The 13,117-nt window shown below is 36.5% G+C and overlaps 1 protein-coding gene across 1 annotated transcript; it reads left to right on the top strand.

Moving 5' to 3' along the window:
- Positions 1–514: 514 nt before the first annotated feature.
- Positions 515–12,261, top strand: AZI2 (5-azacytidine induced 2). Its single transcript, XM_009075901.1, has 7 exons — positions 515–739; positions 2,482–2,607; positions 2,936–3,035; positions 4,733–4,881; positions 7,274–7,335; positions 10,039–10,154; positions 11,873–12,261. Exons 1-7 carry the CDS (start codon positions 515–517, stop codon positions 12,259–12,261), a joined length of 1,167 nt encoding a protein of 388 aa, XP_009074149.1.
- Positions 12,262–13,117: the final 856 nt, after the last annotated feature.

The following is a 13,117-nucleotide window of genomic DNA, read 5'->3' as shown; positions in this document are numbered from 1 at the left end:
TAAGGACAGGTGCACACGTACCTTATGATTCCATTTTGAAGTTTGGAAAAAGTATCAGTATTTGCATTCCAGAATGAAGGAAGTTTGGCAGTTGTGCTCAGGAGCCACAGTAATTAGTTGATTTGTTGCAACTATACTCTCTTACTACTTGGTGCAAAAATTCTGATATAATATTCCTTTGGACTTCAGGTATTAGGTACAGGCCAAATTCTAGGTTGATGTTAAGGCTTAATAAAAATTAATTTGAGGGTTTATAAATCTGTACATACTCAAAATATTGTTGTCAGGTAACAGTGAAATATGCTTCTTTTCTGACCAGTGTATTTTCAGTGTAAAATGAATTTTAATTTTTTTTCTGCAAGATTAAGATATTTCCAAGTTACTCAGTCTTGTCATGCTTAGACAGAAACACACTGCAGTATTATTTTGGAAGGTTTTCAGACTTGAGACTCTTGATGAATTTGTCTTTGTGAAAACCTTGCACTCATATCTATCTGGTTTTTTAACAGCTGTCATGGAGGAGTTGGTAGAGGATGACATCTGTATTTTGAACCATGAAAAAGCAGACAATGCTCACAAGAGAGACAGTGATATTCCTGTTTCATCCTACAGTGGCGATGAGTCTGTTGCCTCACACTTTGCCCTTGTCACTGCATATGAAGATATCAAGAAACGACTAAAGGAGACAGAGAAGGAAAACTCCTTCTTAAAAAAAAGAGTGAGAATTCTGGAAGAGAAGGTAAGAAAAAAGTTGATTTACTAGTTTCTGGTAGTGGCTTCTTTTTGCTCCTGGCTGAATGGCAGAACAGATGATCAAGGATTTGAAAGATGTACTTAAAATCATTCTAATGTGACAGAGTTTTGGTAAATTTATTTAAGTGAAGCACAGTTTGTTCCCCTGGTAGTCTAGTTGTGCCATACTGGGATTTTTGATTCTTACTGGGCACATATATGATGTAGTCAGTGCAGCAGTGCCCTGTACAGAGATGTTGCTGGCTGTTTTCTGATGCAGTAATTCGAAAACATAAAGGCATCTAGGAATTTGTTTTATATGCAGTTTCTCATGGCTTTAGTCTGGTGAAGCTCATGCAAGCTAAAAATTGACCAAGGCATGGGTTTTTCTCTCCAAGTAATGAATGCTATCCTTAAACATGTATATAGAAAAGCAATCTATCAGCATCAAGACCCAGTGCACAGCTGTTCAGCACTGAACAATGGCTGTAAGATGGAAAGATAGATCCTAGCATTTGAGCTGAGGCATTTTTTAGGAATTAGTTCCAAGTGTGTGCCACTGACTCTTAAAAGCTTTCAAAGTGTGTATTATTTTGTGGCACTGGAATGAAAAGCTTGAGTTGCACTTGGCACAACTTTGAAACACTTATTCAGGAATTCTTGGTGACTACTTTGACAGGATTGACTTTCTGTCAAAAGACAAAACTATCTCAGCACTTTCTTTATGTGAGGTCTTGGGAGGGGGTGATGGGGATGGGAATAGAGGTCTAGATGGAATATTCTCTGAGCCATGCTGAGTGTAACATCTTTTATGTGGTTACTCAAAATCACAATAAGCAGGACTTGACCTTGACAATTCTTTCTGTCTTGTGTCTTTTGGTTTGGCTTGGTTCAATGTAATTCTCTTGAAGATGTTAGTTTTTCCATAGAGAAAACTTTTTAGTTCATGAATACCATGAAAATATTTCTATGAGAGAGGAGTCCAAGGCTGTTAAGTAACAGAACTGACTTTGAGTCTTTGTCAATAGTTGATATACCTGTTAATTAAAAAGTACATGGGGAGTTATTCCTTTTGAGTTTTCAATTTCAAAGTGTATGGAAACTTCCAGAAAGCTTATTAAGACTTGTGTCCTATTTGATTGGTTTCATTTGGGGGAGGAAAATGTAAAGGACAAAACTTAAAATGAGTAGGACACATACTTTGAGAGTCAATAACAAAAACCAAAGAGCAGAAACTTCTGAACTTTATGCCTTGCTTTTCCATACTTTGTTTTGAGCAAGCACCTAAAAGAGGAGATACTTAAGGCAGATATGTGTCACTGCTTTGTTTTTTATAAATTTTCTTCTGTGGCTCCTATTTTTAAAGAAAATATGCATTAATCTCTTATAAGTATCTGTAAGAGATACACTGAATGTGTTTAAAGGAATTGTGCAGGATAAACAGTGGAAAGGAAAATGCAGTACTTGGTCAAAACAAGAACTTCATGAAAGGATGTGATTTGGTGTAAGACTTCTGTCTTACATTAAGCATTAAGTAAGATTAGAGATTGCAGGATTTGTAGACAGTCTTTGTTGCACTTTTGCAACAAACTTTGGTCCATATCAATGTATTCAATTAATTTATTATGTAAACTGAAAAAGAAAAATGACAGATTAATATTGCAGGCTGTACTACTGCCTATTTTAAATATTGCACTTCTCAACATAACATACAGAACTTCTTATTTCTCATATCTGTTAAACTTTTAGCTGCTTGGGTCCCGACTGGAAGAGGGAGGCAGTTCAGTTGGCCGTGAACAAGTAAACAAGGCCTACCAAGCCTATCGAGAGGCCTGCATCGACAGGGATAATCTGAAAAGCAAACTGGAAAAAATGGTATGCCTTGTCAAGTAATGACTTAAATGCATAGTGTATAAGTACTGCATAGTTAGCAAATGCTTACTGTAGAATGAATTTTATTTACTAAAGATCTGTGGTGTTAGTTTTATCACTCCTTTGGGGTTTTAAAGTACATGAGGATACTTTGTCAGAATAACACTTTAAAGGATCTCAATTTTATTACTGGGCTAGGCTAATGATAAAGAAAGCAGTATTTTTCTTTGTTTTGCTTTGGTTTTGTTTTTAAAAATTGAGTTATCAGGGATAATAGATAAAAAGCTTCACAAATGGTTTTGGTTTGGTTTTTTCCCCACCCTGAAAATAGGTGAAAGAAAATGCGGAAACCTTGAAAACCTTGAATGAACAGTTGCAGTCTAAAGAAGTGGAGCTCTTACAATTAAGAACTGAAGTGGAAACTCAACAGGGTATGCATTTGGTTACTTCATCTTAATGTATGTTGAGGAGACCTAGTGGTTATATTACGATCTCAGGGCATGAAGATTTAACCCTATGTAGTGGCTAGTTAAGAGAGGCTTGTACAGCAGTAAGGTAATTTGAGCTGGTGTGTGTCTTCAGTCTTGTGAGTGGTGACATGCATGATAGGTGAGGAGCTCTGTGGTAAGCATCTGAGGCTGTTGTGTTATTCTACTGTAGATGATTTTATAATTTGAGAAATTGGCACAACCTGACAGTTTGTAGGCTGTGCCATATACATCTGTGGAACCCACCACCTTTTCCTCAGAGTGGGATGGGGGCATACTTGTTGAAGGACAAAGATTATCCACTTCATCTGGTACCTGCAGATGCTCCAGTATTTTCCTTTGTCTCACTGTTGGGCTATGTCAGGTACAAGAGCATGTTGTATAGCAATAGCTGCAGTCGACAGCAGTCAGTGAAAGGGCTGGCAGATGAGAAAAAATAGAAAAATGTTGGTTGTAGAGAGCGTGGTGAAAAGAGGAAGGAGAAACAGTGTATCCTGGCAATTCCAAAAGCCCAAATCCAGCTTCTGTTACTGCAGTTGTAGAGTGCTGTGTACATGATAGGTATGGAAAACAAAACACTGTGGAAAAAAAAAACCCTATTAATTTAGTTACAAGAAAGGAGAACAAGAAAACATCATCTGTGTCAGGTTAGAGATGTGGACTGAGTTCAGAGTCTGTACAAGTGCAGTCATTTGAAGGGCACTTGTAAGTGTTGCTGTGCTTGAATTGGATTACTCTCCAAGAGGACCTCAAGCATGTAATGCACTACTTGAATTGCATCAATTTTTAAACCTAGAACAAACTCCATGTAATGGTAGTATCACCGTTGAGGACCTCATGGTTCAAGGAGGTAAGAAGTGCAGAGTTTATAAGGAGAGCTCTGAAAATGTGGTGATTTGAAGCCTTGTTTAGAAATCAATTTTACTCTTAAGTGGACTTGAGTACCTGGTTTAAGAAAAAATCAGTGTAGCTTAAACTTGTTTAATCTGTTAAATCCAGAAATAAGTATACCATGCAGTTGAAGACTTGGGGGTTTTCTTCCTGTGTGTTCTTTCTTTTCTTGCTGTCTAACTAGTGTCCTGCTTCTGATTTGATGCTAGGATCATCTTGGGTTGCTTCTTACTGTATGAATGTCTTCTATCTAATAAGATTTTATGTAACTTGTACACTTTATCTTTTGTGTTGATTGTATCTTTTGTTGTTCTGTTGGGAACATCTCAATATTAAACTTGGGAAAAACTTAATGATAAATTCCATAATGATATAAATCTGAGAGGGAAAAGGCTCACATTTTCAAAACATGTACAAAGTATGCAAGTTGGTATATATGTTTTGTGTATTTGCCATGAACTGATTGTTGTATTTCTAGTGCCTTTTTCTGATGGTACTTTCCTTTTTCTTTATGCAAAATCTCCAGTGCATTCCTGGCAAGTAGGGTTCCATGCTTTAAACTAAGAAAATAAACCACTTCTCTGCCAACACCTTTACCAGTGTTACTATTTCTCTGTTGTCATAGACTGCAGTTTCTTCAGAATATGACTTTTTTTGTAGGGCATGGGCTGGTTGAGGAGAAACCTTACATAGAGTTACATTCCTTGAATGAGACTAGAACATGATTGTCTTGATTGTCTTCTTTACAGTGATGAAAAGTCTGAATTGTACTCAGGCCAGCTGGGAATTAGAGAAACTGAACAGTGACCTGAAAGTGCATAGTCTGGAACAGGATCTAGAAAAGCTCAAGGAAGAGTGCAACAGTCTCAGAAAGGAGTTGCAAAAATCCAAGCAGAAGGTACCTTAATTTTTAAGGATTTTTTGTATTAATAGTTAATTTTAAATGCTATGTTCAGTCAAAATAAAGGGTTAACAAAGGTATAAAGTACACAATTGAGTGAAAGATGAACATTTTGGTAAAATTAACCTTAGGTATTTTCATAGACTGTCATGTTTCTTGGATATAGGAATAGACTCCCTGCAGAAGTGGTCACAGCACCAAGCCTGTCCAAATTTAAGAAGTGTCTGAGTGACACTCCTAATCATAAGATTTAGTTTTAATTTAGGTAGTGCTTCAATGAGCAGGGAGTTGAACTTGGTGATCTTTAGGGGAATGTTCCAGCTCGGGGTATTCTGTGATTCTACACAGGTGAGATTTCCCAGCCATTGCCCATATGACAACAAAAAATAAAACTGTATGACTTCTTACAGGTAGTCGTTCACATTGAAGTGTTCTGTGTAAGCTGCACTACTTAGAAAGTTTGGGCAAAATCTGGACTCTTTATTTTTCTTTTTTTCCCTCTTTTTTTGCTTAAGGAAAAAAAAATCTCATGTTTGTGTTATAAGATGTCATGGAATTTGTTTAAGGAGGTTTAGCCCTTTTCTTTAGGGTAGTTGCATGAAGCTTACCAGAAAAGTACATCTTTTGGTGCCTTTCTCTGCCATTTCTGGAGCAAGTTTCTGTTGTGAGGAACTTATTTTGTAACCTGGATGTTGTTAGTATATCAGGAAGAAAATTAAGATAGTTTAACACTAGGAAATTGAGTTAAGTTTAAAAAATTGTCTAGTGCATTGTTATTTCTTTCCTTTGATGAAAGGTACAGTGGCAGTCTCTGTGGCTCTGCAGTCAGATTGAACGAGTGTAAGAGATTTTGATGTGATTGTCTGAAGAGGCAGCCTGGCCTAGGTTCCTTACAGTCATTAATAATAATGACTGTGTAATCTTGATTCACATAATACTTGAGTGAGGGCATTTTTCCACTAGATGGGGATAAAGCACATTCCCTTGAAGGCATGTGAGGTGCTTTGTAACTTCCCTGAGTGTTGGTTGTGTTTTCACTTGTATGAAATTCTTTCAGGTGTTTTCAATAACTTGTACAATCTGAAGGCAAACTGAAACTCACATGCAGTTCTGGTGTCTTTGGGTAGCTCTAGAAAGAGTAACAGATGTATAAGTAATTCAAGATTACAGATTGTATTATGGGAGTGAATGTTGCTAGCGAGAACAGAGTAAAATAGCAGTTGTAAGGAACACAACACATGACACTGTTTAAATAATGCCTATGGCAGCAGCTTTAGTTGCCAAGAACAAATATAAGGAACAACCTTTTTCTGTTTGTTTTTTTTAATATATAATTTCTGGTTTCTGGTAACTGCTTAATATAGAAAAGTAAAAGCGTACAGGTTTTCAAATGTGGGGTAATATAGTGCAAAGTGGTTTTTTTTAACTGTGAAAATGAATCTCTGATGGAGAGTGGTGGGAAAGTCTTTAGAAGGGGAAAAATCTGACAGGTGAAATACAGGCAAATGTGATCAATGGGCAATGACAAGTCAGCATTGTTTCAAACCCAGCTGGCATTTTAGTTATTACTTGTTTTAATTACATTAGTTAGCATTTTCAAATGCTTTCTACCTTAGGCAAGAATAGTTTCTTTTTTTTTTCTTGTTTTTGATACTCTTACTCAGATTTCACATTGCAGTTGATGCAGTGTGTACATTATATTGTCACGTTGCTTGAAATATGTACAGGCCATCATGAAACCACAGTACCAGGTATCAAATTCACAACAGCTTTGGCTAGTGGGAGTGGTAGCAGGAAGGGAATATGCAGAGAAGGGATTTGAATGGGAGCTCATCACAGGTGAGGGTCTAATTAGAAACACAGCTACCAAAGTGAGCCCCATGTTTTGTTTGTTAAATTCAGTGAGGCTGCTTATATGTGCAGGTTTAAACTAGTCTTTCAGACTCAAGGGATAAAGTATTTCCTGTCATAAAAGTAGCTAGTGGAAGTAAATCTATACTGAAGCAGTTTGCTTTAATGTAAAGCTCTTTATATACTGTGGTAGGGAAATACCAAGAGAAGACTGATTACTTTCTTTTTAAACGTAAAGTCTTCTCGAATTTTGCTTTTCAAACAATCACACATTGAGACCTCAACTGTATAAAAGAGCGTATGGAAGTGGCTGAGCAGTGCCTTCATATAAGTATATGGTTTAAGCATTTTTAAGTGGAAGTTCTTAGTAGACATCTTTATTTCCTTTTTGAAACCCACTGCAGCCAACACAAATGAAGACTACTTTACTTCTGAATTTCACTATTAGTGAACTTGTAGTTTCACTGTTGTTTTTACAGATAAAAGATCTGAAATCATGTTCATTCATTCTCTGTCTACCCTTCCCTCTGTTATGCAGGAGCAGGTTCAATATGAAAATCCATTTAATGGAGACCACCTTCAAAGGCAAGACCTCCAGAGGTATGAAAAGTCAAGTGACTTTCATGTTTTCAGTTTACTGGAGGACAAGTAAATTCTTCTTGCAGCCTCTTTAAGTGTGCTATTTCAAGTTACATAATTTAATTTGTAAAATAATTAAGTCTTAGTATACTCATTTACCAAGATCATTGCAAATTCTTTGTTATGTTGGTAGTTCAGGATGATGATGGCAATAAAATACTCACATCTTCAGATTTGTTGTACAGAAAATGGAAATGAAATTATCTTGGCTTTAAAGATCAGTTTTTAAATAATTAGTTTACTTGAGGAGGTGGTGGATAAATTTCCAAGTCTTATCCCAGCTGTGGAATACTTTCATTCTGTCTCTGGGAAAGTTTCTGTCTTTGCATAGGTGCAGGCTTAAGATGGCTTAGTTCTGGAACATGCATTGTTTCTTACTGCTAGTGCAGTAATATTTCTACTGTAACATTTTAAAGGAGATTTTTTTTCTTTATATTGAGGAGCCATTGTATGACTTATTCAAAAAGAAATAGGTAGTGTCCAGAAAAATGCTAAAATATCAGAAAGCATTTGTCCTCATTTTGCAGCCATTCAAGTAATAATTGTGCTTATAGTATAAACTACCAGATTATCCTGCCTTGAGTATGTATGCTGTATTAGAAAGTGTCTATATGTTTTAATTCTTTATGCAAAAAAAAGTTAATGGATGAACAAAAGTTCCCACATGTTCTGTCTTGTGGAAATTAAACACCAACTGCATCTCTTATACCCAGTCATGCCTGTCCATGCACTTACAGTATTTTCCACCAGAGGGAAGAGTGGTCCTACATAAGGACAGACTTTAGCCTCATGCCTTGTTGCTTCCTTGGGTATTGAACAGATGGGAAGGGAGATCAGTCACTGAAAGAGAACAGTGCAGGTATTTTGGGCTATCATACTGAAGGCAGTATAGGATAAACTTCAGTCACATGGAATCCTTGGGTTTCAGTTACAAATCCCTTGAAAATTAGGCTTTGCAATGGGTCAGTATCCACACAAACTGTTACAATGTTGAGTATAATTCAAGTCCCTTTGCAAAATGCTTGTAAAAGCGCTAAATGCTCTTTTCAAAATTCATCCAAGCACTTTTCCTTCTGGTTGGTGACAGACACTGAGCTGTTCTTGTAGTTACCACTTCTGTGTTAAATATTGGACAGCTCTGTTTTGATATAACTAAAGTTTGTTTGATCTTACTTTTGAGACCAAAACACTCAGATTTAAGGAAATGTGGTTGCCACATCAAGTTAATTTTAAAGTTGTCATTTCTCAAAAGTTCAAAGAGCCAAATGGATTCTGCAGTAGAAAGGCTACAGGTTTAGCTGAACTCCTTGAAATACCAGTTCTGAAAATTTTAACTTTTTATCTATACATTACCTATTGAACTATCAGCTTTCCCTGTTCTTTAACAAAGTGTTTTTGAATCTGAATGTTTGTATTCTGGGGAAATATTTCTGTGCAAAGGAGAAACTTTAATTTCTTTGTTTTAAGGACACTCTCTTAGCATTAACTCACAGGACAGAATAATGGCTGTTTCTCAGAGTGATTTTGAACATATTGATGCCTGATACAGTTCATGCAGGAGTGATCCTGTATTGCAATTTTAAAGGGATGGAACTTGAAAATACAGTTATAAAGCTTATTAATTCTTAGTCATCTCAATAGTTTGAGGTATTGAGCTGTTTTCAAATAAACATCTTATAGGTGAATATAGTGAGGAAGAAAGAAATGTTCTGAAAAATCTCATCCATGATACTTGTCCTCAATAAATATGTCTTGGTAGAATGTTAAGCATCAAAAAAACCATTAAATCATGGATTTCATGTTTAAGTTGAAGCAACTACATCCTTATGTCTTTGAACACAAAGTTAATTATTAATCAACCTAAATGTGGTATTCAGTAAGCCTTTGCTCAAGCTTTTACCAAGAAACATGTGGTGATTGACTTCTCTTAACTCCTGAATTTTTTTGTTCTTGTTTTTTCTTATCAGTTGTTAACCTGAAATATCAATGTTGGACCAGTGCTGCTGTTGCTAAATGTTTCTCAAATTAGAGAACGAATTGGGTCACTGTTTTTTACACTGTCCAATAAGGCAGTGTATTCAATTTGATGACTTGAATATGAAACAGTATGTTTTATGTTCTAGTTTGGGCTGTGGTGGAAATGCTTAGTTTTAAGTCTGAATTCAGTGTAGGTGTAGTAACGTGCATGGTGTAAAACCCAAGTACTGATTTATTTTTTTAATTGAATATTTAAAATTATGATCAATTAACATTACTAAGATCATAACATATGATAGTGTGTGTGGTCATTTATCAGCAAGCATTCCAAGTTAACACTCTGCCTTCTTTGCACCCTAGTGTCCCTTTATTTCAAGTATTCCTTTGAGATTTACTAATTTTCTGGGAAGATGGTTAGTTTCAAATGAGAAAACTGAAAAGTATGCTTCATATTTCTTTCCATTTGGGGAATTGAAATTATTAGTATTATCTTGTATGTTGGTATATAATGCATTATATATTGTAATATGCAGGAATCAAAATATACAAAGGTCCATCAGTTCAAGGTAATTAGCAGTACTGGACAATTTATTAACAGTTTATTAACAGTTAACGCTTGATGAGCATATTATTAGACTGCTTTAGAGGTGGCAATATTAAACTTTCAATAAACTTTTGTTTTGAAAGTATGCAACAGGCATATTGGGAACTGAAGAGAGAAATGTCTAATTTGCTACTGGTGGCTGGTACGCAAGCTGAGACTCTACGAAAACTGAAAAGAAACTCAGCAGTGACCAAGAAAGGCAAGTCAGTGTTTGCAGTAACAGACCTTACACAAACTGTTGTTTCAAGCTGTACCATTTTAAACAGAAACTAGCTATCATGTCTTATCAGAATCTCATCAATTGAAGTTGATAAGCCAGGCTGAATTATGGTTCCAGTTTACCCATTTTCTGCTTTTGCTTCTGTCTCATACTGGTCAACTTCACACATAAAGGTGTTGCTGATGTGTTTTTCCTTCAGTACTGTATTCTGTTCCCCTTGTGGCTTTTTTCTCAGTCAAGTGTTGCTTATGTGCACAAGGCTGAGGTGTTAAGTTTACTCGTATTTGACCTTTTACCACAACTACTTCATATTAGGGGGGGAAAAATCTTTTTGCAAACAGTCTTATTTTCCCAGTACAGAATATATGAAGTATTAAATTAGCAACATTTTAGAATTAGACTTTAATAGACTGAAATTCCCTTATGCTTGCATATGTTGGTGTTCAGAAAAGTTGCCTTTTCTAGCAAAATGCTATGCAAGGTGACATTTTCTGAATGTCAAAATACCGGGGAAGCAAAACTGCCATATATAAGGGTTAAATAATTTCCACAGAGTATGTATAATTTCTGTGAGCAGTTCATCAGACAGTTGTATTTCATAGATATGCTTCTCTCGAGCCAAATGCTTTACCATAGTGCTCTTACTCTGGAGGGTTCAGACTATCAGTCAAACACTGTGATGAACAGTCCATTTCCTTTGTTTTCTGCTCACTGCAATTGTGGTGTTTACTGTGCTCAGAATAACAGCTAAGAGACAGTGAACTCAGTGTATCAGTGACAGTCTCTGATGTCCATGTCCATTACCAGATTAAGACATTTTTGTTTCTAAACAGCTTTGGCTCAGTGAGGTAATGACAGGATTTACCTTTCAGTCAGCCCTTGCCTTTGTGGTCAGTAATGACTAATGATCACTCTCTGGTACTTGGCTGATAAACTATCAACACATTTTTTAGACTTGGCCATATTGTTACCAGCTGAGTCCATGTTCCTACAATTCTAAAACACATTTGTCAGGTAACTTCAGCAGAGAAACTGGGAACCGAATGAGTCTTTAATCGTAAACCTGTCAAGGTTTATTGTGATCATACAGAGTTTTTCTGGCCTCATTTCTAAGGTGGATGCTGTTCTGTTTCAAAATCTTCCCATTTCTAGCACAGTTTAAAAGTCCTCTGGAATTTCAGGTGGCTAAACATTGCCATCTGTCACTTCAGTTTTCGAAGTCAGCACAGAGAACCTGTAAACACTGTGTGTTTCCCTCTTACTGCTTCATGGGCAGTGAGAATTCAGGTTCTGGGCAGCCTGAGAACACAACTGGTTAAAAGACTTGATAATCAAATAGGAAGCAGCAGTGAGTGTTCTGCATCTGGTCAGTTTCTCCAAGCACATGGAAACCCTCTGTTTCAGCATCCATTCCAATCTGGTCAGAAATATCCATCAGCTTATCTGCGTTAAGTGGGAGTAGGCAGGTTTCCTTGGAGTTAGGTGTATTTTAGACATTGTGATTTTCAGGATCTCTGATTCATCTTGTAAAATCAGACTGGTGAGGTTAGTACATTGCTTGTAACTTCTAAGTAGTTACTGAATATGGTCAGAAATCTTGTGGCTTTTAACCTGCTAGACTGTAGTACATTTGGAGTACATGAAAAATGCATTACATAATGTAATTTTAAAATCTATTTTTTATCTTCTTTTTTCAGCTGCCTCTACTGCACCAGTACAGTGTGTTGACTTGAACATTTCAAAGCTGAATTTGACATCTGGAGTAGTGTGTGAAAACCTCTCACAAAATGATAAAGAATTCTGCAATGCTGTGTCTCCTCCTGTGCTGAGAAGTGTCCACAAACCATCAGGAAATGTGCCTCTACAAGCATGGACAGATGAGAAACCCGTTCCACTTGATGGCAAAACGTTTCAGGAGCAACATTCTTATGGAAAGAGCTCTCTGGAAGATAATTCCTGGGTATTCCCAAGTCCTCCAAAGCCTAATGAGAGTATGTTTTGGGAAATGAAAAATAAACCAACTTTGTCAAACTGTCCAGCAGATTACTTGGATCAGTGTAATCAAAACTGTCTGCACAAAAGTTGAACAGTGTTTAGAATGAACTGAGGCATTTTCAGAATGATTCCGAAGAGGCACCTTAATGCTTGGACTTCTAAAGAGGGAAAACAAATTGCTTGGAATGTTCTTTCTTTATTTTCTTTTTATTTTCTTTATTTTTAATTCTAGTTCCAAAAGCAGAAAGCCTAGTCTTCCTCTGCTGTAAATCAGGAGCAAGTTCCTTGAAGTTAAAGCTGTGCTGGTATGATGTAATACATAGGATGGGGCCTAGATAGATTTGTACTGCAGATGACATACATTTGCAGGTTACACTGAAAAGTGAATTTGTGGAATAAAGCAAAATAATCCAGTTCTGTATTTGTTTGCTATGTGTGTGTTAACAACAAAGTACTTGGTATCTGGTGTTAAAACGTGTACCAGTTCTGAGCTTATTTTTTGAGTGGGTGGGTTTTTTTGAGTAAGACATAAAATGAAGACTTGGATTCTCTCTCCCTTCCTCCTTTCAATGAACTTTCGGATTCCTCTGGTTTAGAAATGCATTTTTATGTCATTTTTTAAAAAAGAAAGGTGTTTCTGGGGGTTTTTTTTCTGTCCAAACCTTGATTTATACTAGTGACAATTTTTTTCTGTCCAAACCTTGATTTATATTAGTGACGAGAAAAATCACCCCTAGGCTATCCTGTTTTAGACTGTGTCATTTGGGCCTTGTTTGTGAATTCTAAGGGATAGTAAGCAATGCTGCTGAGCACTGAATCCTGGGGGTTCAGCTCATTTCCTTCCGTTCCTGCTGTAGGTAACTGACTTAACTCTGTGCACTGTGGTGCTGCCACAAGGACCATCCTGCTCACAGTGCAGTTAATCCACATTGTGCCTCATTTGCACA

The sequence above is a fragment of the Acanthisitta chloris genome, unplaced genomic scaffold (genome assembly GCF_000695815.1).
Source record: "Acanthisitta chloris isolate BGI_N310 unplaced genomic scaffold, ASM69581v1 scaffold26625, whole genome shotgun sequence".
NCBI classification, from domain to species: Eukaryota; Metazoa; Chordata; class Aves; order Passeriformes; family Acanthisittidae; genus Acanthisitta; species Acanthisitta chloris.
This window is presented reverse-complemented; position numbering and strand designations above follow the sequence as displayed.

Excerpts from the sequence above, each read along its gene's own strand:
- AZI2 (XM_009075901.1), top strand. The coding sequence starts at position 515 with ATGGAGGAGTTGGTAGAGGATGACATCTGTATTTTGAACCATGAAAAA. Across the intron at positions 2,608-2,935 it reads AAAGCAAACTGGAAAAAATG|GTGAAAGAAAATGCGGAAAC; the intron begins GTATGCCTTGTC and ends CCCTGAAAATAG. Across the intron at positions 10,155-11,872 it reads CTCAGCAGTGACCAAGAAAG|CTGCCTCTACTGCACCAGTA; the intron begins GCAAGTCAGTGT and ends TTCTTTTTTCAG.